This window comes from Mustela lutreola, chromosome 8 (assembly GCF_030435805.1).
Source record: "Mustela lutreola isolate mMusLut2 chromosome 8, mMusLut2.pri, whole genome shotgun sequence".
NCBI classification, from domain to species: Eukaryota; Metazoa; Chordata; class Mammalia; order Carnivora; family Mustelidae; genus Mustela; species Mustela lutreola.
This window is the reverse complement of record NC_081297.1, coordinates 25,148,770-25,173,913: the sequence shown is the minus strand read 5'-3', so window position 1 is coordinate 25,173,913 and position 25,144 is coordinate 25,148,770. Positions and strand designations below refer to the sequence as shown.

Sequence of the window (25,144 nt, the reverse complement as noted above, 5' to 3'; positions counted from 1 at the left end):
GCCTGAAGTCTCTGGGAACAAAGCCAGTTTTTCTAGGATTATGGAGCTAACAGGTCAGACATTGTTGGTAGAATATTGAAGAAATTTTATAGGAGTCTCTCTGTCAATGTCTTTTCATAATTGGAGTCTGTTTAAATGCACTATGGTAGGTGAAGGAGTGCAAAAACCAAAAAATGGGGCTTGTCAGGGTTCCAGGAAGAACTAAGTGGTTGTCTTGGGTTTCCTGTGGCCCTGACGGCTAGAGCCATGATTTAGTCTTCTTAATTTCTGACTCAGGAACACACCATTGCCATTTTAAAAGGACATCAGGATGACAAAAGTCTGGCAATGAGGGGCAGTTTCTTGCAGAAGGAGAATGGACTCTACACATGCTGCAATCTTAAAATTATGATGTAAAAAAGGCTTAGTATTACTTATTGACAGTGTTTTCCCTATAATTAACATACCAAATAAACCCAGTTACTTTAACAAGCCCTTTGGAATATTCCAGGTTAAGAAGATTTCACTTAGAATTTCATTTTGGGAAAGGTTGTGAAACAATATTTTTTAAAAATTTTTAAAGCACTTGTCTAAACTGGATCACAGATAATCACGGAACTTAATAATTAAAAGATGTACTTTCACAGTCTGTTGCCAGAAGCAGACCAGAAGTCCAAGAATACTGTCCTTTTAACAGAAAGAAAACCAAATTCTAAAATGGTGGCAGCTTCCTTTTGACATTAAAATTCATTTTAAAATAAATTCATTTTAATCTTAGCCAGCTTGACCACACATTAAAGATGCCTTTTCCACAAGTTTGTACAATTTTCTTTTTATATTATGATTTTGTCCGATGTTTTTCCTCTTTAAATAATCACATTTGCCTTAGGATTAAATTGTTTCTTTTCCCTCAACAACAAAGTGTATGTATTTTCATTTCTCATACCTTCTCTTTCTGAAAACCAATCCTGCTTTCCTGGCATACAAAGATGTTTTCCTTATTATTTTTAGTACATTTAATTACACATATTATTTTGAATTCTTAATGCTTAGAAACCTTCATTTCTAGTGAAAACTAAGAAGTGAACGATTATAAAGTGCTTTACCAGCATTCTTTAAATTTGCAAATTTATGAATATATTTCATAATTTCTAGAAACATATGCTTTTTTCAATTTTCCAATATCTCACTAACACATCCAGTTATCTTCTGGTTTCTCTGTAGTAAGAAGCCAAAGTAGATAAACTTAGGTACAGTAACTAATGTTGCATTATCTTATTGGGAATTGATCTAGATTTTAACTTTTTTTTAACTTTTCAATGAATTTTTTTTTAAAGATGTTACTTTTAAGTGATCTCTACACCCAACACAGGGCTTGAAACTACATCCCCAAGATTAAGAGTTGCATGTTCCATTGAGCCAGGCCAGGTACCCCAAATATTTTCAGTGAATTTAACTTATCATTTAGCAAACCTTCAAGGTTTTAAGTTATTAAGATTTGGGAAACCATTTAAAAAGCTTACTTAGAAATTTTTATTCCATCTACTTGTTCTTAACATTTATGTCTAGTTTACCTATGAAAACTCCATTAAAACCTAGACAAAAGCAACTATCATTCTAAGCCATTTTTTGTTCACAAATTGCAAAAGATACAATGTGAATTTAACAGGTAAATTCAAGTAGAATAAAAGATGATTATCTGCATTATATTCAATATTGATAATTCTAAACATGTTTGTTTTAAAAACAGATTTAAATTTAACTTACTGAAGATGACCCCAGAACTTATGAACTTGAATAACATTTGGGTTATGTCTATTACATTTGAAAGTTTAATTACATAGGTGCTTAATTTTTTGAGCCAATTAAATAGAGCTTACAAATTAATTTTAGCAATAACATCTGGGGGTAGAAAACATCACACGTCTATAACACATACACATAGATACACATGAACATGTGAAACCAGAGATCATAATCATGGCTTCTGTCTTAAAATTATTGCCATTGTTATAAAAGTTGGATCTAAATTTATTTTTCTGGTAGATGGAATATGTTAAAGTTACCTGTCCAGATAGTTTAAGCTTTCCCAGATAAAAAGCTTTCCCTTTTTTATCTTTGGAGAACACAGTTAAGATTTTTATGTCCACTTTGGCATATATATTTTATAAATATAGTACATATAATATTTAAAATGTACCTGAATTACCCCCATCAAAAAGATGGTCTAGATGAGAGTTCTGGGGAAGACCTTGGAAAAAATGGGAATAAAGCACACTCCTCCTGGAAGGGCTTCGATTCCCTTAAGATCAGAATTTTTGCAATACTTAAAAGCCTTTTGAGACACACAGGCGAGGTTTTCAGAATTGGCACAAAGGATTGGCGGACTTCGAACCGCTTCTGGAAGCACAGCCCTGCTTTTATCAAGACTAGATTTGTAGAACAAGGGCAGTTTTTAATTCCTCAAAGAACTGGGTTCCCACCTAAATGATATTAAGGACTAACCTCCATTCATCTATGCTAGAATGTCTTTCTTTCCCTCTGGGTAGCATTATTTTAAAAGGTAATTGCATAATAGTCACTCAAGAGTGGAAAGACAGTTCAGACAGAGAATTACTAGGATGAGTACTCAAATGATAGAGGGGAACATCAGGAGTTATATCAGTCTTACAATCCTTTGTTCTAGGTATCTTTTCCTCTTTTTCGGTAATGAATTTCAGTGAAAGTACTTTGGAAATTTGAAACCTTCAGGAGGCTTCTTCATGCCAGTTAAAATAGGTATCCCATTCTATTTAACTGGAACCCTTGCCTTCAAGTGCATTTCTTAAGTGATCTTACTAATTGGAATGCTCCTCAAAATGACCATTGCAGTCTTAAGTCCTAATTCCCCTGAGGACTGGCAGCAGGTTTGTAGGACCCTAGGTGCAAATGGAATTAACCCACGTTTCTGTCTGGCCTTATTTTGCCTACCTCCCTCTCCACCTAATGGTTACCAAGCCAATTTTTTTTTTTTTTTTTCTGCTTGATGAATAAGTTTATTATTGTCTTTATCTGAAAAATCTTCATAGAAAGTTGTGGTTTGGTTTATTAGCTCTCAGCAGCCTGCTCTTGAGCTTGAAGGAAGCTTGCCTTCTTCTGAGCTACCCGATCTTTCTTTTGGGCAAGAGACATTTTGGGACGATTCCACCTCTTCTTTTTTTTTTTTTTTTTAATTTTTTATTTTTTTTTATAAACCTGTATTTTTATCCCCAGGGGTACAGGTCTGTGAATCGCCAGGTTTACACACTTCACAGCACTCACCAAAGCACATACCCTCCCCAATGTCCATAACCCCACCCCCCTTCTCCCAACCCCCCTCCGCCCAGCAACCCTCAGTTTGTTTTGTGAGATTAAGAGTCACTTATGGTTTGTCTCCCTCTCAATCCCATCTTGTTTCATTGATTCTTCTCCTACCCACTTAAGCCCCCATGTTGCATCACCACTTCCTCATATCAGGGAGATCATATGATAGTTGTCTTTCTCTCCACCTCTTCTTTTTAATTTCTTTCTTAGGCTTCTTCTCATAGACTGGGTTCTCTCGTATAGCAGCATGAGCTTTCTTATACATCTCCATCATGTCTGGAGTTATGTTGTTCTTTATGTATTGAGAGAATTGTTTCTTATATGCATCTTCATCTTCTTCCATTAGGTAACGCATATAATCTGCAACATTCTGACCCATGATGTGCTTTCGATGTACTTCTGCATTGAATTCCTTGCTTTCTGAATCATAACCAGGGAATCGTTTGGTACTGTGAGGGATAGACCAGCCTCCATCCACTGCTCCCTTGAGGGCCCCCAAAATTTTATTTCCAGTAGTAGTTCTGGCAAGCCCTGCATCCAAATAGCAGGTGAAGGCACCAGGTTGACCATCAATGCTTTCCACATTGTATTCATCTCCAGTCACTTCCACTTGGCCTTCATAGATCTTGTCCATGCTAAACCTATTAAGGAGCCTGCGGGCCAGCAGCAGGCCCGTACAATATGCTGCAGCATAATTTGTCAGGCCAACTTTCACACCATACTTTGGGAGTTCATGAGCAGAAGATGCACAAACTATCATATCTCCTTCTATGCGGCATAAGCAATCTGACAGATGATATCTCTGTTGGTTACACGAACTATCATCCTGTATTTAGGTGTGTTGTACTTATTTTTATCTTGAATTACCAAGCTTAGTAATTCTTGGTAACTTGAAACAAGCTTAGTAAGATTTTGCTGTTTTTGCTAGTTATCTGCAATTTCTGGGACTATAGTTCTAAGACGTAAACTATATAGGTGTGCTGGAAAGTGGTATGCTTGACTCTTGAGAATGTAAGCATCCCATTAGCTAAGCCTTTGGTTTTCTCAAAGCCAAACTAACACCTAGAACAGGTGTGCCTCAGGGTTGGAAATTGTGGGTGATTCACAGTGGAGCTCATTGCACAGAAGTTTTCTTGAGTTCAGTGGGTGACATAGTGTCATTCTAACCCATTCTGTGAGCAACATGTTCTGTTATGGGAGTCTTCTAAAGGTGGGAAGCCCCTTAACAGCCTTTACATGCTTAGCCTGTGCCCACTAATGTTTGAAGCTTTTTCTCCTCCAAGAGCCCTATTAGCAATAGCTTTTTTTTTTTTAAAGATTTTATTTATTTAACAGAGTTCACAAGTAGACAGAGAGGCAGGCAGAGAGAGAGAGAGAGAGAGAGAGAGAGAGACAGAAGCAGGCTCCCTAACGAGCAGGGAGCCTGATGCAGGACTCGATCCCAGGACCCGGGGATCATGACCTGAGCCGAAGGCAGAGGCTTTAACCCACTGGGCCCCCCAGGCGCCCCAGCAATAGCTTTTATCTACACAAAACAAGACAAACTTGCACCTTAATGTCTCTGCAGTAATCAAGAGATGTTACTGTGTCTGGGACACAAGAAGCCCTTTATGCACCACCAATTCCCATGGAACCTTACTGAGGTTTTCCACCTGGGGAATTGTGGTATGAAAGGCTAGGGCTTAGTTCTGGTGGATCCTTCTGCTGCCTCAGTTGGGCCCTGTGCAAAACTGCCAGCTCATTTTGGGTTTCTGGCCTGTCTGTCCTCTCAAGCTGACCTGCTCTGTGAAGGAAATACAACTAGTTTGGAAGCTCAAATTTAAGATAACAGTGGTGCTCACAACTGAGAGGAGTTTACCTGCAGCTCTCAGAAATAGCAGGAAAGTGGACTCAAAAGCTTCTTGAGTTCCATGCCCGTGTTTTTTGTCAATGAATGCTATTGGAGTTCACTTAGGATCCCATTACTGCTATTAAATCTGTTAAATAACAAACATTCAACCAAGTAAAATTTAAACATATAACTGGTTTTATTAAATGGCTCATGAATCAAGCAGCATCCCATCTAGTAAACAGAGGGAGGCTTTGAGGAGCTGTACAAAATGGAAGGTTTTTATAGGAAGGAGGGTAGGCCAAGAAAGTTACTAGCAAAATAAAAGGATTATTTAAGGCAAGATCACCTTCCCTAACAAGGAAGATCAGGGGATCTTATTTTGCATCCCACTCTTCCTTTGGAGATGAAGATGGCCTGTGTGGCAAGTCACCTCATTGATGCTGACCAGAAAATTCCTGACTGACCAGTTAAGACTGTGTTTCTGGTGGAGGTTGAATTAGGGGTTAAGTTCCAGTTTACTGAGTGGAACTGAATAAACTGTCATAAGATTTTGGGCCTGTGGTTTTCTTTTTTTTTTTTTTTTTTTGGTAGAGTCTTGAGGGTTTTCTATTTGTAGTATATGTTTATTTATATATATAGTATATAAAGTATATTATTTATAGTATCATGTCATCTGCAAATTGTTTTACTTCTTCCTTACCAATTTGGATGCTTTTCTTTTTCCTGTCTGATTGCTGTGGCTAGAACACCCAGTACTATACTGAATAAAAGTGGAGAGAGTGGACATTTTTTTCTTGTTGATATTCTTGGGTAAAAGCTTTTAGTTTTTCACTATTAAGTATGATGTAAGCTATGGGTTTGTTATAATGGTCTTTATTATGTTTCCTCTATGCCTTCTTTGTTGAGAGTTTTTATGAATGGATATTGAATTTTGTCAAATGCTTTTTCTGCGTCTATTGAGATGATCATATGCTTTTTATCTTTCATTTTCTTAATGTGGTATATCTTGTTAATTTCTTTGCAAATACTAAATCATTGGAATAAATTTCATTGGGTTGTGTTAAATGATCCTCTTAATGTATTTTTTGAATTTGCTAATATTTTGTTGAGGGCTTTTGTATCTATGTTCCTCAGAGGCACTGGTCTATAATTTTTTTTTTTTTTTTGTAGTGTCTTTGTCTGGTTTGGATATCAGGTTAATGCTGGCTTCCTAGACTGATTGGGAGCCTTTCTTCCTCTTGTATTTATTTGGAATAGTTTGAGAAGTGTATGTATTAACTTGTCTGTAAATGTTAAGTAGGATGGACCAATGATGTCATCTGGTCCTGCACTTTTGTTGGTGGGGAGATTTTTTTTCTTAACCGACTCAACTTGGTTACTAGTAATAAGTCTTTGTAGATAGTCTATTTCATCCTGATTCAGTCTTAGAAGTTGTGTTTTTTTCACATCTCCTAGCTTATCCAGTTTGTTGGAAGATAATATTATTCATAATAGTCTCTTAACATCTTTTGTATTTCTTTGGTGTTAGTTGTAACTTTTCTTTTACTGCTGATTTTATTTGAATTTCTTTTTATCTTGAGTAGTATAAGGTTTTGTCACTATTTTTTAAAATCTTTTCCAAGAATCTGCTCTTAGTTTCATTGATCTTTTCTATTATTTTTTTAGTTTTCTTTCTTTTATTTCTGTTCTGATCTTTAGTATTTCCTTGCTTCTACTAATGTAGGGCTGTTTTCTTTAGACATAGGCTATATACTTCCTTCTTAGAGCTGCTTTTGCTATAGCCCAAACATTTTAAACTGTAGTGTTTATAATTTCTCTCCAGGTATTTTTTGCTTCCCTCTTTGATTTCTTGACATTTTGGATGTGTAGTAGCATATTATTTAGCCTCCATTTGTTTGTATTTTTTCCAGTTCTTAAAATTGATTTCTAGTTTCTTACCATTATTTATCTGTTAATGTTAAGCTACAGATTTATTAATCTTAAATAAACTTAATACTTCTGCAGTACTCACTAGTTATGTATTACATATAAGCACATTGTATACATACACAAACACGCACACACACACACAAATTTATTCATGGGTTTAATATTTGTATAGGATCTTTGTGCTGATGATCATAGGAAATATTTGGTTGTAATCTTTCTTGTAAAGTCTTTGTCAGGTTCTGGTCTTGTTTCAGCACAATTTTGGCTTCATAAAATAAATACTGTTTTGTCTATTTCCTGGGGGTACTGGTTTACAATTTGTATTATTTTCTCATCAGTGTTTGGAAGCATTTGCTTTCAGTTCTGTATTCCAATATTCTCAACCCCTGGTGACTGCTAATCCCATTGCTGTTTCTATGGCTTGCCCATTCTGGACATTTCACAGAAATAGAATCATATAATAGATGATCTTTTTGTGACAGCCTTCTTTAACTTATTGTAATGTTTTCAAGGTTCATCTATATTGTAGCATGTGGAATTCTTTCTGTCAAATAATTTTCAGTTGTATACGTGTATACTATATTTATCCATCCATCATTTGATGGACAATTTGGTTGTTGCCATTTTAGTATGAAAAGCATTGCTATGAATACCCACATAAAAGATTTTGTATAAATGTTTTGTACAAATTATGTAGCTAGGATTGAATGGCTGGATCATATGCTGTGTTTAACTTTTTGAGAAACTGTACAACCGTTTTTCTGAAGTGACTTCACCATTTCATATCCTCATCAACATGAAGATCCCAGTTTCTCTAATCTTTGCCAATTCTTGTCTTCTTTGATTTTTAAATATCCTAGTGGGTGTGACATGGTTATTTTGCGATTTTGATTTTGCTTAATGGCTATATGTTGAGCATCTTTTCATGTGTTTACTAGATGGACATTTATGTATCATCTTTGGAGATAAAGCTTTTCAAATCATTTGCCCACTGAAAACTACTTGTTTTTTACTTGAATTATGCATTCTTTACATATTCTAGATACAAATTCCCTGATACATATGGTTTCTCCCCATAGAATGGGGAGAAAATATTTCTGTTCTTCATAATGCTCTTTGACACACAAAGGTTTTAGTTTTGGTGAAGTCCAATCTTGTTGTATTTGGTATTTTGAGAAACCATACTATGGGTTCAAGCTCATGAAGACTTACTCCTGTGTCTTCTAGGAATTTTATAGTTTTAGCTCTTACAATTGGACCTCTGATCATTTTAAGTTATGTTTTGCATATGGTGTGAGGTAGGGGTACAAATTCATCCTTTTATATGTGAATACATCTTTTTATCTTGTTTACTTTCTTTGGTTTATTTTGAGTTTGTTTTGAGATGAAAGCTTAGCTTTCCAATTTTCAAACCTTTATTTTAATAATATATTTAAAGCCATTCATTTCCCTCTAAGCATTGCTATAGTCACATCCATAATTTTTGCTGTTTTATTTTCATTCAGTAAAACATGTTCTAACTTCTGATTTCCCTTTGAATCTCGGGTTATTCAGAAATGTGCTGCTTAATTACCCAACTTTTGGGGGTTTCTCTAGACTGCTTTATGGCCCAGCATATTATTGATCTTGGTAAGCATCTCACATACATGTGGAAGGAAAATGTATCCACAGCTTTATGTGTTCCATATCTGTCCCTTAGATGGAGCTAAGGTCCAGTCATGTGAGTAAAGATCCCTCCACTCTCTAAGCTGAGACTCTAGATTGAGAAGCAGATAAGCCCTCCCTACTGTGCTGTTTAAAGTCCACAGCCAAAGAATTTGTAAAACAATTGTTTTATGTCATGAAGTTTTTGGGATGGTTTGTTATATAATCGTAAAAAAGTAAACACTATTTTGTAGGTTCAATGTTTATGAGAAAATCTATGCTTCTTCATAATCCTATGGAATTTGGGACCAGAGTTAGCATATTGTGTTTTATATACATTTGGAAGCAGCCAACATTAATAACAAAGACATTGTACAGCTGTAATTCTAGTAGCTTGTATCACACTCTTGAACATAATGTCACCAAAAATCATACATAAAATCTTGTTCCACTCTTTTCTTATGCTATAAACCTTATACTGGAACCATTAACATTTATAAAAATAAAATTTAAATAAAACCCCAAATTCACAGAGCGAATACAAACATATTTAGCTAAATAATAAAGGTAAAATTTAGGTTTTTTTTTTTTTTAAGATTTTATTTATTTGAGAGAGTGGAAGTGAGGGAGATGAAGCAGGCTCCGCTGAGTGAGAGCCCAATGTGGGACTCGATTCCAGGAGCATGAGAACATGACCTGAGTTGAAGGCAGACGCTTAACCAACTGAGCCACACAGGTGTCCATGAAATTCAGTTATTAAATTCCTAAGAGTACACTTGACAAATGCTTCTCAAGTGAAGGAAAGAAAGTAATTCTAGCTATTCACCTTTCAAATTGCTGGGCAACAAACTTACTGAAATAAAGTAAAATCTCTCTCTAAAATAAACAGGGTGGGCCTTTCTGTAACTTTGCCTCCTGAGCTTCTAGTACTCCTGGCTGACAAGTAAGTTACAGAATTCTTTTGTCAGTGTACAGTTTGGTCTCCTTTTCAAGGTTGTAGAAGTCCATTAGGCATTTGTTCTATGATATAGTCTAAGGATTGGTGGGCAGAAACACCGTTAAGTATTAGCTTCTTTTGAGTCACTAATGTAAAAACTGCCAAGCTACAGTTAAAGAAAAAAAAGTGTTTATTTAGCCATCCACTAGGATTGTAATAAATAATGCAATATACTAATGTAATAACAGATGTTCTCATGCATTTATCACATAAATATACAAGAAAGCTGGCTTACAGGGCTGCTGGGACAAATTTGGAAAAGTGTATTTGGCAATACAGTGAGTTAACAGTGTTAAGACTATCAAACAGATTCTCTTACCTATCATTTTTTTTGAAATACAGCCTCTATATATCAGTGAATAAATGGTAATGTTCCCTTATAGTTTCTACTTTTTATAAACATGCCAGAGCTAAGCCAATTGGCAAAGAATCCAGGTTGATAATTTATCAGTATTCCTAATGGAAACCAGATTTTAGAGAAGAAACAACAAAGATTTAACTCTTGTGCATTTCAATGTGGAGGCTGATAGACTGCAAGCCAGAATCATTGAAACCATAAAATATGTCTGAATGAAATAAAAACCCAAAGTAGTTTATAAATAGTAACTTTGATACTCAATATATAAATGCTGTATAGTATTAGGATGTTTATAATTCAATAAATGACCAATTATCTGACTGTAAAAGTGATGAACTCTGATTAAAGCTTAGTTTTGCTAGTAAATTTCACACAAAGACTTAAAATAGGGTAACCTTTAACATAAAGCTTTAAAACAAATAATTTAAACATATCTTAAACACTGAAAATGTGTTTTTAATTGTTATTTACAGTTAATCAATGATACCAGTGTATAGCTTCATGTAGCCAACTGCCAGTCTTGCATCCCTCTTTCAACATCTGCTATTACAATCTTCCTTATAAATAGGCAAATTAGTTTAGTGAAGGAGAGCGATCTGTGGTCCACAGTAATTCAATGTATGGCCATTTGGTTTGGAGACAGCGTTTAATGGGAGTGTCATCTGTTTGTAGCATAGGATCTTCAAAACCCATAACAACTGCGGTCCCTTCAACATACATTACCTGTTGAACAAAGAAAGCCACAGAGGTCAGTCTTAAGAAGGACAGAGAACTTTGCATGGGCTAGCAAGTAAGGCCTTGCATATATATATATATATATATATATATATATATATATATATATAATATTTATTCAGGCCTTGCATATTATTTCATATGGAACTTTAATTTTATTTTGATAGATATTATGAGCAAGAATATTTGCTTACTAGTTAATGTAAAAATGTATTTGGAAACAAGATGGTGATACACATTTTAACTCATAGCTTGGCAGTTCATTTTTAGATATTAAGATCATGACTTCAAAAACATGTGAATCCTAAAATACATGCAGGTTGTTTCTGATAAAGAAAAAATACCATCCTTTAAATAACATATCAGTTGGAAGAAATGTTTATTTATATAACATATAGTTCTTACTGCTTTAATATGGAGGCACTGGAATGGTCATGCTGTCTCATGAGATTAGAAGCTATAATAGAAAAAGAGCTATATATTCAGAGGAGGAGTTCACCTTTTAAAATTTGAAAGGGTTAAAATTTCCACAGATAGGAGCAAACTGGATGTTTGTCAATGAAATCTGCTTTTGTAATTATAAAATGCTATTCATGAGTGTATTCCGTACTACATGAAAAACCATGGGAAAAAAATTAAGGCGGCTGTCAGGGCAGAAACAAAAATCAAACAGTAGAAAAAGTCTGGTAGGTAAAACTAGCCAAGTAGTTTATATACAGTTGTGATGATCATATAAAATATACATGGGCAGATGGATACTAGAAACAAGTTTTATTCTGATTTAATTGCAAAAAACTTTTAGGACTGTCTGTGAAATAATATACTAATACCCTAACTCATTAAAAGAGCTTACTGTGTATATTAAACGAGTCCGTCATTAATCTCTTTTTGTAGGAAGGGAAATTCCAAATGTATAATTTAAAAGGAATAGATACAGACTGTCTTCTTCCAAAGTATATGTATTTTTATATATTAGTGTTTGGTACACAGGATTGTTCTAATTATGTTCTTCCAATATAAAAGCTCTAATCTATCTGAGCAGCCTAAAGAAATAACTTTATTAGTTTTAACTGGGAGTTTTCATAAAAACACATTTGTAATTCTTATTTGCATTAATATATTACTCTCTATGATGAAATCAATTTAATACAATGAGACTACAACTCACATTTTTCAACTCTCCACAGTATAATCTTTTCTGAAAAATGGTCCACAAAGCATTTAACTCAAGTTATTACAATTATCAGATAAAACAGGACCTATTTTATGGGCAAAATCTGATCTAGTAATATCGATACAGCCGAGAGTAACAAAATGTATGTAAATGTAGCTGTTTTGTCACAGTGAAACTATTGTTCCAAAACACTAATGAAGATCTCAATGACTAACATATACTGATCAAACCAAAATACAACCAGTTCTGAAATATGCTGTAGCAGTAAAGAGAGTAAAAGACTCTTGGACAATTTTATGGGAATCAAACCTTGTTACAGACTCATATTTACCAAATTAAGGCGAAGACAAATTACTCTGAATGCTCATACCTTCTCATTATAATTTGACTGCTTCAATCCATTGTAGTGATAGACAGTAAAAGACTCTGGACCACTGGAGCCCTATTATAAATAAAATACTATTAAAACTTTAAAGCTTACTTTTATACTTCGAAAGGAAAATGTAGTTGAAAGGAAAATTCAAGTTTCTTAAATCCATATACTTTGATGGGGGAATCATTTGCTGAAGCAAGAAACTTAAGACCTTATCTACTAAAAAACATAAAAACTTAACTAGTGGATTCTGGGGAAGATGCTGTAAAATGGGGAAGTACTGATATTTATTATAAGCTCTTCTGGTTTATTTTTTTTTAAAGGACAAGGTTCTAAAAAACAAAAATGTTTCCTAAAATCTTACCTTTTTCTGGTTGTAAATAATTTGTTCCTCTCAATAAATACGTAAGAGCAGTAATGTCACTCTTCGTCAGCTTGCAGACAGACATCTATGTACCAGTGTTTTCCACTGGCTTACAAAGGAAAGGGTTTCCACCCACCCTCTCCCATCTAAATATTGTCAACTTCTAAACAGTGAAAAGAGCCTGGTGGGAAATGAAGATGCGAATTACACTTAGAGCCTTTAATAATAACCAATAAAGAAGTGAAATCCTATAAATTCCCATTTTACTAAACTTACAGGAAATCTGATCATGTTAGCCTTACTGCCTTAACCTTCGCTAAAGATCAAGTCCAATTCTCTTAACCTCTTATTCAAGGCCATCAATGGTCTGGCCCCACCTAAGGTACCTGGCTCCAGTGATCTCCCTCAGGGCCTAGGGCCTCGTGTCCTTTGCCTTAACTGACTGATATAAGGATATGCATGGGACAAAAGCTGGTCCTCGTCCACATTAGAATCTGTTCCATTTTGTAACTCAGAGAAGAGAGCTGCTGGCAACAGTGGCTCGATTTTCTAGAGAATCCACGGGAGAGGGGCAGCCCGCCCCCGTCCTCCCTGCTTCAGTTCCTGAATGCCTGTAAGCGATTCCTCACAGTTCTTACCTTTCCTTCCCACTTGTGTCAACTCAGGCTGTGATTTGCAACCAAGAATCCTAAAATACAGAACCAGTCTAGCTTTTATGCCATTTCTCCAACTACTCAGTTGTCTGACTTTTCTGTTGTAGACAAACGTAATAGTCATTTTCCCATGAAAAGACTCTGTTGCCTCTTTTGAATTCTTAAAAATTGAGAAAAGAGATCTAATAAATCGGGACGCTTGGATGGCTCAGTCAGTGAAGTGTCTGCTTTCGGCTCAGGTCCTGGTCCCGGGGTCCTGAGGAGGAGCCTTGCATCGGGCTTGCTGCTTGCCGGGGAGTCTGCTTCTCCCTCTGTCCCTTCCCCCTACATGCTCTCTCTCCTCAAATAAATAAAATCTTAAAAAAAAAAAAAATCTAATAAATCTAAGCTTATAACTCTTGTATCTTACTCAAAATGCTTTCTAAAAAATAGAAAAATCAAAAATGTGATAATTTTCTTAATTGCATACATGAGTTGATGGAATTAGTTACTTAGATAATTTGGCTGTTTATTTTCAGAGTTAATGTACTTTAACTTAGAAAGCAAATATTTCACTGGAATAGATACACAATTTATATTCTTTAGTTCCACTCATGAACAACTGGCAGAAAATGCAAAATATCAACAGAAGGTAATTGTAACACAGTGGCGCAATACCTATCCCGGGGCTGCTCCATTAGCCACTGTCTAGCTGTGTGACCTCAAGCTATTGTTTTACATTTTCTAATCCTCAATTTCCTTATTGCCAAAATGGAGGGGAAATAGTACCTAATTTATAAGGGACACAGTACCTGGGCCATAGTTATGAGCTTTAAAAAAATGGAAGTTGCTTCTGCTATTCTTATTATAAATAAATTGCCTTGAAATGCTTCTGGATTCCTCTGCAGCCCCCCAACCTCCCTCCCTCTCCACTCTGCCTCTCCTTTAGGCAAAGAAGTTGCTCTTCCCTCGCACCTACTTTAAATGTTTGTAGAGATCACTGAAGTTAGATAAATATTTTCCTGGCTGCCCTTCTGACCCATTTTGCAACTTTACTTGATTAAAGGTTTACTGACTTTCACAAAATTGGTCAGGTACAAAGCAGTATAAAGAGGTCTCAGTGGTGTGGACCATGGTCAGAAGGGATGTGCCCCAGAAAGTTCAGAAGCAGGTGAGCGGGCGGGAATGTGCCCAGTCTTTCTCTGAAGCAGCAAGTCTGGCACCATGAGAATCCCCTGGAGGAGGGACCTGAGAAATTGCATTTCTAACAAGCTTTTGGAGATTACATTTTGAAAGACCAGGGGACTAAAATTCTCTTTAATTATCTCAAGGAATAATACAATTAAAAATTTAATTTCTTGAACTAATAAGTTCTTAAAATATTTATAAGTACTATCATGTAATGAATCACATCTGAGATGCAGATTTTCAAGAGCTGGTAACTATCCCACTTTGTTTATCCTTCCCAAGCACTTTTCAAAATCTGCCCCCAAATTTAGTGCAATAATTTTAAATTTAATGTTATAAAGTTAATGCTATCATTTACTAAACATTTATTAAGATATCTAAGAGAGAGAGGATATCACAATCCAATAGTCATTTTAATAATGTCAGAAAAAAAAGTTTTTCATGAAGTATTTACCAAAATTTAAAGACCTCTAGCTATTCTGTTATATACTTACTTTGAATTTCACCTCACTTTCTTTACTCGCATTAACCATAACAGATCTAGATTTAGAAAATATGGGTTCTCTTTTAATTACCAAGACTGAATGTCAGTAATGTCTACTCTGTTAAAGATAATTTAAACCTAAAACATAAAATTAACAACTCTATCTTGACCTTTTCCCTCCATGACTTCAAGCTTGGCAGTACATCTCCTTTATAAGAGAGGTGAAATAGAAACTGGCATTTCTACTGAAACACAGATCTTTAACTTAAACCATTATAGTATCTGATGAAATGATCCCACTATGCCTGGCCTAAATTTGGCATCTGGTTTAGCAGTAACATCCTTCACGGAGCTAGGAAACACGAAGAAAAAACAGGCATGGGCTACAGAACTGGCTTTGTCAACGATGTAGAGGTGACTCAGGAGTATGGAGACTAGCGCCTGTCGAAGCCCTGTGGAAGACATGTCCTAACATGAAACAGTACAGCTCCACTCCAAGGTTCTACTTTCACTCAACTAAAATTCTCCTGCAACTTAGGTGTTTCTCCTGCACACAGACTCCTTTACCTTCTTTCTTTATTTAAATGTATTTTAAAAGTTCCAAAAAGGTAAGTACCATTTATGAGTAAGAATGACCTGAGAGCAGGAAAACAGGGCGCAGGAGGGTAGAGAGGGTCTTTCTCTTCTTACTGCGCGCACTTCTCATTGTTACAGCTCCTTTAAAAACCAGTACCCTAGCTGTATGTGCCGGTGCATGCACGCTCTTCCACTTCCCCCTCCCCAGAAATTCTGCATTACTGTACTGGAACACACATACCCTTTTATCCTCTCTGTATGGGAAAGTATTTACATCGTAACAGCACTTTCTTCGTCTTCTAGCTGCATGTTATACCATTTTACATGAGTAGAAAAGAAATGCTGAAACAATCATGAAATGCTCATCCCAGGAGAACAAAACATATAGTATGTCTTCAATTATGTTACCTGATCGGGAAAAAATTCTTGAAGGAATGGACCCAATAAGATGATTCCTAATCCTTCCGGATCTAGTTTATTCTTCATGAGATTGATACTACGGGGAGGGAAAAAAAAAAAAGAAAAACAGTGGATACCCAAGGAGAAAAAGCTTATTTTCCTTCTTTCATAGAGATTAAATTAGTAGTACTATAACACATCTCACTGCCAAAAATCTTAAGAGCTGTTCTTTTTAGACCGTTAGTGACAAATACACAGGAATGACATCTAATTTGCCAAAACTTGGTTATTTTTAAACCAGAGTACTCTGTTACTATTTAGAATTTAAATGATGATGACGACTTTGAAACATTGCCCCTTATTAGGTAAAGTAATTTCAAAAGCTTGGGTTGTAAACGCAGGCTTATAACCTCCCAAAGGCAATTCTTTTTGCTTCATAGGTATGCCTGAATTTAACAATCATATGAGCCACTGAACTTAAAAAAAAAAAAAAAAATGTTTAAGCTCAAAGAGAAAAAGAAACCATGTCAAAGGCACTTCAGATAATCAAAAACATCTCCCAAAAGGCTTACTTTCAAGAACCAAATGCAAAGGAAGCTAAAATTGAGACAATGTAACTGAAGGGTATAGGGTGAAGAGGCACAGAATGCTGAAGCACAGCGAGTGACCGCAAGAGGCGCGGACTGCGCAGACTGCGTTGTTCCAGGAACAGCCTACCAGGAACACGCTTTGCTTGCCATGTAGGTGGAGCCAAGGCTGGTGAAAGGGGTTAGGTGGAACTGGGAAGGCAGAGTTGTAAAAATGAAAATGGTCTTTGCAGAAAATTTTCATTTTCTATGTTCTACTCCCAGACCTTTTTTTTTTTTTTTTAAAGATTTTATTTATTTATTTGACAGACAGAGATCACAAGTAGGCAGAGACAGGCAGATAGAGAGAGGTGGAATTAGGCTCCCTGCTGAGCAGAGAGCCCAATGTGGGGCTCGATCCCAGAACCCTGGGATTATGAGCCAAAGGCAGAGAGGCTTTAACCCACTGAGCCACACCAGGAGCCCCTCTCTCCCAGATCTTAAATGACAGGTTAAATATACCTTGTTACATAATGCAAAGGATATGACGGTAGAGCGGGTCTGAGTAAGACTGGGCATGTTAGGTTAGATTAGGGCATGAAACAAATGAAGGCAAGGTCATATTTAATGTATTTAATTCATTAATCTTAATGCGGTGCTATTTGTTTATAGGCCATCACATATTATAAATGTGAGTAGGCCAAAATACAGAATGAAAAACTCAGTCCAATTTGTCAGCTACCTCTAGGAAAAACAATCTAACTCAAGTGCACTAACTTTATAATTGAAGGTATGTTATGTATCCTGATGAATAAAGGAAAATTAAGTAGACGATAGCCACATACGTAAGAATTTGAGGGAAAAAAAACAACTTTTTTTTTCTCCTTTCCCTCTTAAGAACTGTCAACAATCAAAACTGCTTGAGTTCAATTCTCTTTTGCAAACTACAGTGATATAAACAAGATGGTTTCTATTTGGAAATCCATTTAGAAGAAATAACGATTTGCGATTTTACAAAATACATAATTACAATTATACCATTTATTGGACAAGTTCATTTTTCTGAATTGAGTTCCTCCTCTTTAAGTTAGAAATGATTATGTCTATTAAGAATGAATAATATCAGAGCTCTAGTAATAGATAAATTAATTCAGATGTGAGCCATTTGAAAATGTGTTTCATACTCTCAAACAAAATGTAGCAAGCTATTTAAAAACAGTTTTAAATATCAAGTTCTAAAAACTGTGTATTTAAATGTTTGATGGTGCTTTTGCTGAATCTTTTCTTTTGTTTTGTAAGCTCTAATTTGTTCACTGTCAGATAACTTTGAGACTGAAAATTAAAATCTACCGAAGGAAAAATCTAGTGATCTCTGTATTTTCATATTTGAGCAACAGATATATCCCCTTAAGAGATTCTCATCGATATCAAAAAACACACATTTATGAAAAGTTAGAGATCTATCAATTTACAAAGTATAAAAAGAGGACATTTAGCAATACTGAAAACTATATTCTGTAACATACTGGGGTTGCTTACAAAAAGGTTTTAGATCAGTCAATTTAATGATATACAATGTGCAATGTCTTCGATCAAATGTCTTTAAGACCAAGTCCGAAGCTTGCCGGTCCTTTAAGTGAGACGACTAGCAATATGGACATCATAGATATCTGTCATTACTTTCAGATATGCACAGAATTTTTAAAAATGGAGAAGGTTTTATAGTGAGAAAAAACAATAGGAAAAGTGTGGGGAAAAGGTCATTTTAAGTATGTTGAATCTGCTATAAATACTGCTTTCTCCTTACATCTTTGCTTTACATAAAGAACTAAGCTTCCTATACTCAGGTTTAGATTTTTAAAAAAGGCAAAACTGTGTCATGTTTTAAATGTGATAGACTCTTCCTGTTTCGCTTACTATTCAGGATCGGAAACAAGGTCCAATGCTTTCATCACATCTTCTAGAAGTGAATCAGGTATGAATCCATTATCTGGGGGAGAAAAATAGCATTAGCATCTTGAGTAAGAGTTTGCTTTAAGAAATGCTAGGAGAAAAATCATGTGAGAGGCAACTGTGCCTATTATTAGATACTCTCTTCTTTGACTTTTCTGGGCACAGAGGCAATGATTTATTTTTCTAATAAAAAAATCCCACATGACTTGTACCTGAGAATTCTCAGGAAACTTAAAAGTGAAATTACTCCTTAAAAAAGGTTATAAATGTCAAAGATAAAAGTATTTTTCTATTTAAAGTTATCATAATTATTTAGTAATTAGGTATGTCTGTCTTTGAATAACAGTGTGAACCTTTAAATTCCCTTTAAGAAAGCCAATTAAAATAAGTCTTTACCACCAAATTTCTTTAGTTACAATGTCAGTTATAATGTCATTCTTTTTGAAAGAATGTTAATGATACGCTGCTCTAAGACCAAGAGCTATCCCTATAACAGACTTCATTTAAGTAAAAGCCATAGACTTAAAGGGAAAAATTCAAAAGTTGAGAATTTGGGACAGAAACAAACGGTTGATGAAGATGAGTTTATGGAAAATATTCCTTTTCTTGGGCTTGCTGAGGAAATAGCATTGGGAAAGGGCCCAAACTCGGATGATGCAATAGCACATGACACACAAAGGCGTGTAGGGGCACTTGAAATCACAGTTTTAACAAGCAAGTTCATTCCCTTAAATGTGCAGTGTCTGAGTTTCTCAACCCATTTACTCATTCCTGGAGACTATTTCAGCTTTAAATCAACTTTCCACACAATATCCTTTTCGGGAATTAGATATTTAAAAAACAAAGTCTTGTCATGGAGAACAAGATGTACAAAAGGCCCACTTCTATCTTACTCCAGAATACAGTGCAGTGGTTCTTTCGGGATGTGGCATATACTCTTTCAGAAAGGGAAGAAAGAAGTTAAGATTTTATAGTCTGAAACTCTTAAGCAGATGCTTAGCCATTTGAAGAAAAATTGGCCTTGCCTAAAAAACAAAGAATCATTTAGGATATATAGATATAAATACCTATATCTATTTTTAAAGAAGATTTTATTTATTTATTTGACAGAGAGAGCACACACAAGCAGGGAGAGCAGCAGAGGAAAAAGCAGGCTCCCTGCTGAGCAGGGAGCCCAGTGCAGAACTTGATCCCAGGACCCCAAGATCATGCCCTGAGCCGAAGGTAGACACTTAACTGAGTCACCCGGGGCCCCCTTATTTAGGATAAGTAAAAATGTATAATTTTTAGAAGGGAAGGTTTAATTCCCAGATTTCAAGTTACCAGTAATCTGAGGTATAGAGAGTAAAGAACTTGTTTGAAGGTAAGTGTGAAAATACTCAAGCTTTGTAAGCTTAAATTTGATCAGTTTAAAAGGTAGAAAACTCATTTGTTTAGCTAAGTCACAGCTAAAACCTTAGCATTCAAAATGTAAAACAGGCTTTACTTGGCCCCTAGTTGAAAGGGACAATTCTCTCCATAGGTTTCCTTATTTTTGGGGCTATGTGTATATTCACCTGATAAACAGTCTGTATTACAATGTTCCTCAGGAACCCTGAATGGTGGGCAGTCTTACCACTTCTTAACATAATAGAGACTAAACCAGGAGCTAACTGGCCCTATAAAGTAGGCAAACAAAAACTGGGGCAACAAACAACCTTCTTCACTCAAACACGATTAACCTCAAGCATACATAGTCCAGCATATTTTTAAGATACTTATGAGTATCTTAATCACACACATTCTCGAGAACAACAGTAACTACCAGCCCAGTGATTCTACATTTAGGGCAAACGGTATTTTAAAGCTAGACTGTAGTGTAATTTTCATAATACACTGAAGACTTTTACTATACCCCCGATTAGAAGAGGTGATTTGGACAATTGCTTACCTTTTTAAAACCTTTATTTTGATATTACTTTATTCTTGAATTCATACCAAATAAAGTATCAGGCAAAATCTTTAGAAAAAGAAATATTTAAGTCTGAAAGCAGATGAAGCTTAGGACATCTAGTATTTAGGCACCGATTCCCTGAGAGATGATGGAAGTAGATGCTGCAATGATAAGCCCTTGGTACCAACAACAGAGGAAATACCGGCAAGGACCATTTGCTGACCGTCACACCGGACCACAGCAGTGCTCTAGACCTTGAACGCACGGGTAACCGGAGGTGGCGAGAGGACGAGAGTGCACCAGCTGTGATCTTAAGCAGGTAACATGTAAGTGTTCTGGTATGGTTAAGTTGTGTTTAAAACACTTGAAAAGGGAAAAAGCTGTGTCTTTAGAAGAAAAAGAAGCTTTGACTTAACAGACTGTAAAATGTGTCAAGTGGCTGAGAGGAGGAATAACTGTGTGTAAAGAAGCACTGGTGCAGGAGAACGCAAGTGACAGTCAAGGGAGTCGTTTCCCGAGAAGCTTCACCATTTGCACCAAATCCCAATTTCTGTTCTGAAAGACAAGGGAAGAAAAGGGAAAGCCTGGCAAGTCTGGTCACCAGTCAGACTGTGCTGCAGGAGGAAAGCAAAGCCCAGAATTAGCAGAGAAAGCAGGAGACAACTTGTGAGAAGATGGAGGATGGGGGCGGGGGGGAGCGGGGACACGGCCGCACTTAGGACTGTTAACGTTTTCAAACCACTGTAGGTGTGAGAGAGTCAAGTTTTTTTGGGAATACAAAATAAAACTGAGATCTAAAAGTAAGTTAATGCCAGTTTTAGTCAAATAATAATTTTTCTTTCACTAAACGATGTATTATACTTTACTTAACCTTATTATTAAAAATTTAATAACACATAGCTGCAATGTAATATAACCAGTAGAAAAAAGTATGCAACCTTTGTTCCCAGGCAAGGGAACGAAGAGGGTACCCCCCTATTTTATCCATATCTTTGTCAACACTTATTTCTTGCATTTTTGATACCAGATAATTCTGACTGATGTGAGGTGACATCTCATCATGATTTTAGGACACCATCATGAAGTTAAGACCTTGTCATGTTTCAGCGTTCCTTGGCCTCTTTGCCTTCGTATTACTACTGGTTTGCTCGTCTGGCTCCCCAGTAGATGGGAGCGCCTGAGGAGGAAGGGCTGCCTGACACATGGCTGCCCAACAAGCAGTGTCATGTCTGACCGTTCAAACTAGCCTGAACAAGTTTCAACAAGGTTCAGGCACCATAGTTCAACCAAAAACACTGTGTAAGCACTTGAAAAATCAGAAAGAAAGGAGTAGTGAATTTACGGGCTGGCCTGCAAAACCCCCTGTATTATGTGATAGAAAAGCTACAAAACCTGGAGCAGAAGGAGGGCGGGGACGACACGGGTCGGGGTAAGTGGGGGTGGCAGGAGGGAAGCAGCAAGGGAACAGAGGAGAAAATGGCTCCATTAAGAGGAATAGAGAGAACTGAACTGAACAAAAGGAATTTCTAGAGAATGCCTAAGGACTGATGAACAGGAAACAACCTCCAAGTGAAATTATTCTCAAGGTTACATAAATGCACATTAGAATCAGAGTCAGTATATCTCATAAACATAAGGGAATAGCATTTAAATTAGCTTAAATAGGCTAGCTTTAAATAGGCTTAAGTTTTAGATTTGAAGTTCATACCTCATGATCCCCTTCACCCATTTCATGCCCCTCCAACATCCTCTCATTTGGCCACCAGCAATTTGTTCTCCATGAGTCTGTTTCTCTTGTCACCTTTGTTGTTGTAGTGTTGGCTTGCTCCTTTATTTTTTGGATTCCACATCTAAGTAAAATCATATGGTATTTTCCTTTGTCTGGCTTATTTCACTTAGCCTTATACCCTTTGGATCCATGTTGTTGTAAATGACAAGATCTCATTCTTTTTTATGGCTGAGTAATATTCCTGTATATATACCACATTATCCATTCTTCTATAGACACTTGGGTTGCTTCCATTATCTTGACTATTGTAAATAATGCTGTAGTAAACATAGGGGTGTCTATGTCTTTCTAAATCGATACTTTCCTTATCTTCTGGTAAAATACTTGTACTTTTAGTTTTTTCTGGAAATTCCATACTGCTGTCCACAATGCACCAGCCTATATTACCACTCCTACTGCATGAGGGTCCCCCCTTCCCCCCCATATCCTTGTCAACACTTATTTCTTGCATTTTTGATACCAGATAATTCTGACCGATGTGAGGTGATAGCTCATGATTTCGAGTTGCATTTCCTAAATTTCCATTTCCACTAATGTGATGTTGAGCATCTTTTCATCTGTATGTTGGCCATCTGTAGGTCTTTTTTGGACAATATGTATAGAAGTGTTCTGCCCATTTTAGAATTGGATGATGTGCTTTTCTGGTGTTGAATTGTATGAATTCTTTATATATTTTGGATAATACTCCCTTATCAGATATATCATTTGCTAATACTTTCTCTCATTCAGGGTTTGCCTTTTTGTTTTGCTGGTTTCCTCTGCTGTGCAAAAGCTTTTTAGCTTGATGTAGATGCAATAGTTTGTTTCCCTTGAGGAGACAGATCCAGAAAAATATCACTAAGGTTGACATCCAAATTACTGCCTATGTAGGTTTTCTGAGGGTTCATTTTTAGGAGTTTATGGTTTCAGGTCTCATATTTAAGTCTTTAATCCATTTTGCATTTTTGTGCAGGGTTTAAGAAAGTGGTCCACTTTTCCCAGCACCATTTTAGAGATTGTCTTTTTCTTATTGTATAGCCTCCTTTGTCATAGTTTAAGTGACCATATATAAGCATGGGTTTATTTCTGGGCTCTCTATCCTGTTCCATTTGTCTGTATGCCATACCACACTGTTTGGATTATTATATAAAATCTAGAACTCCAAGTTTGTTCATTTTCTCAAGCTTGCTGTGGCTTTTGAGGTTAATACGTACTTTAGGATTTTTTTTCTTCAAGTTCTATAAAAGCCACTATTGCTATTTTGATAGGGATTTCACTGAATACACTGTAGACTGCTTGGGGTGCTATCAATAATTTTAACAATATTACTTCTTCCAATTCAAGAGCCTGGTATATCTTTCCACTTATTTGTGTTTTCTTCAATCTCTTTCAATGTCTTGCAATTTTATTTATTTTTTTTTATTTTTTAAAAGATTTTATTTATTTGACAGAAATCACAAGTAGGTGGAGGGGGGGAAGCAGGCACCCTTTTGAGCAGAGAGCCCAATGTGGGGCTCGATCCCAGGACCCTGGGATCATGACCTGAGCCAAAGGCAGAAGCTTTAACCCACTGAGCCACCCAGGTGCCCCTGTCTTGCAATTTTTAGAGAACAGGTCTTTTGTCTTCTTGGTTAGATTTATTATTACATATTTTATTCTGTTTGATAGAATGGTAAATGGCATGGTTTCCTTCATTTCCCTCTTGTTAATTATTAGTGTATAGAAACACAACAGATTTGTGTATTGATTTTGTATCCAATTCTTTTCATAATTTTCTTCTAGTTCTTCCACTTAAAATAGTCCTTTGAACATTTCTTGTAAGATTTTAGTGGTGAGGAACCCCTTTATCTCCTCTTTAATTCTTTTTTTTTTAAATTTTTTTAAAGATTTTATTTTATTTATTTGAAAGAGAGAAAGCATGATAGGAGAGAGGTCAGCGGGAGAAGCAGACTCCCTGCCGAACAGGGAGCCCTATGTGGGACTCAATCCCGGGACTCCAGGATCATGACCCGAGCCGAAGGCAGTTGTCCAACCAACTGAGCCACCCGGGTGCCCCTCCTCTTTAATTCTTTTTTTTTTTTTTTTTTTTTTAAAGATTTTATTTATTTATTTGAGAGAGAGACAGTGAGAGAGAACATGAGCAAGGAGAAGGTCAGAGGGAGAAGCAGACTCCCCATGGAGCTGGGAGCCCGATGTGGGACTCGATCCCGGGACTCCAGGATCATGACCTGAGCCGAAGGCAGTCGTCCAACCAACTGAGCCACCCAGGCGCCCCCTCCTCTTTAATTCTTAATGATAGCCTAGCTGGGTTGAGTATTCTTGGCTCTAAGTTTTTTTTTTTTTTTCCCCTTTCTTTCTTTCAGCACTTGAACATTAGCCACTCCCTCTGGCCTGCAAAGTTTCTGCTGAAAAATTAGCTGATAATCTTTTAGGGTTTCCCTTGTATGCTTTTCCTCTTGCTGCTTCTAAGATTCTCTTTACTGTTTTCTTGGTGTGGATCTTGTTTTCCAGGGGATCATCTTGTTTGGGGATCTCTGTGTTTTATGGACCTGGATGTATATTTCCCTCCCCATATTAGGTAAATTTTCAGCTGTTAATTCTTCAAATAGGTTTCCCCACCTTGTTTCTCTCCTTCTGGGACCCCTACAATGAGAATGTTATTATGGTTGATATGTTGCTGAGGTCTCCTAACCCATCCTCACTTTTTAATTTTCTCTTTGCTATTCAGCATTGTTGCTTCTTATTACTGTTTTCTAGACTGCTGACCCCATTCTTTTGACTTCCTCTGGTGCATTGTTCACTTTAGTTACCATTTCCTCTGTGGCTGGTTATGTTTTATAATTTCTATCGCTTTGAGTAAGTGCTCACAGATTTCATCCACTGTGTCTTTATGACCATTATTTTGAATTCTTTATTGGG

At 36.3% G+C, this 25,144-nt stretch overlaps 1 protein-coding gene and 1 pseudogene across 3 annotated transcripts in view; both read right to left on the bottom strand.

Annotated features, from left to right (window-relative positions):
• Positions 1 to 2,971: 2,971 nt before the first annotated feature.
• On the bottom strand, positions 2,972 to 4,161 carry LOC131838240 (large ribosomal subunit protein uL18-like; annotated as a pseudogene).
• A 5,673-nt stretch (positions 4,162 to 9,834) lies between these two features.
• Positions 9,835 to 25,144, bottom strand: part of MINDY3 (MINDY lysine 48 deubiquitinase 3) — an 82,870-nt gene continuing 67,560 nt past the window's right edge. For all 3 annotated transcript variants that reach the window (XM_059184046.1, XM_059184047.1, XM_059184048.1), the window contains 4 exons: positions 18,489 to 18,561; positions 16,015 to 16,102; positions 12,360 to 12,431; positions 9,835 to 10,803 (listed from right to left, as the gene is read on the bottom strand). In XM_059184046.1, the coding sequence (XP_059040029.1) occupies positions 10,654 to 10,803; positions 12,360 to 12,431; positions 16,015 to 16,102; positions 18,489 to 18,561 (383 nt within the window). In that variant the 3' untranslated portion in view covers positions 9,835 to 10,653. The remainder of the gene's footprint in view (positions 10,804 to 12,359; positions 12,432 to 16,014; positions 16,103 to 18,488; positions 18,562 to 25,144) is intronic.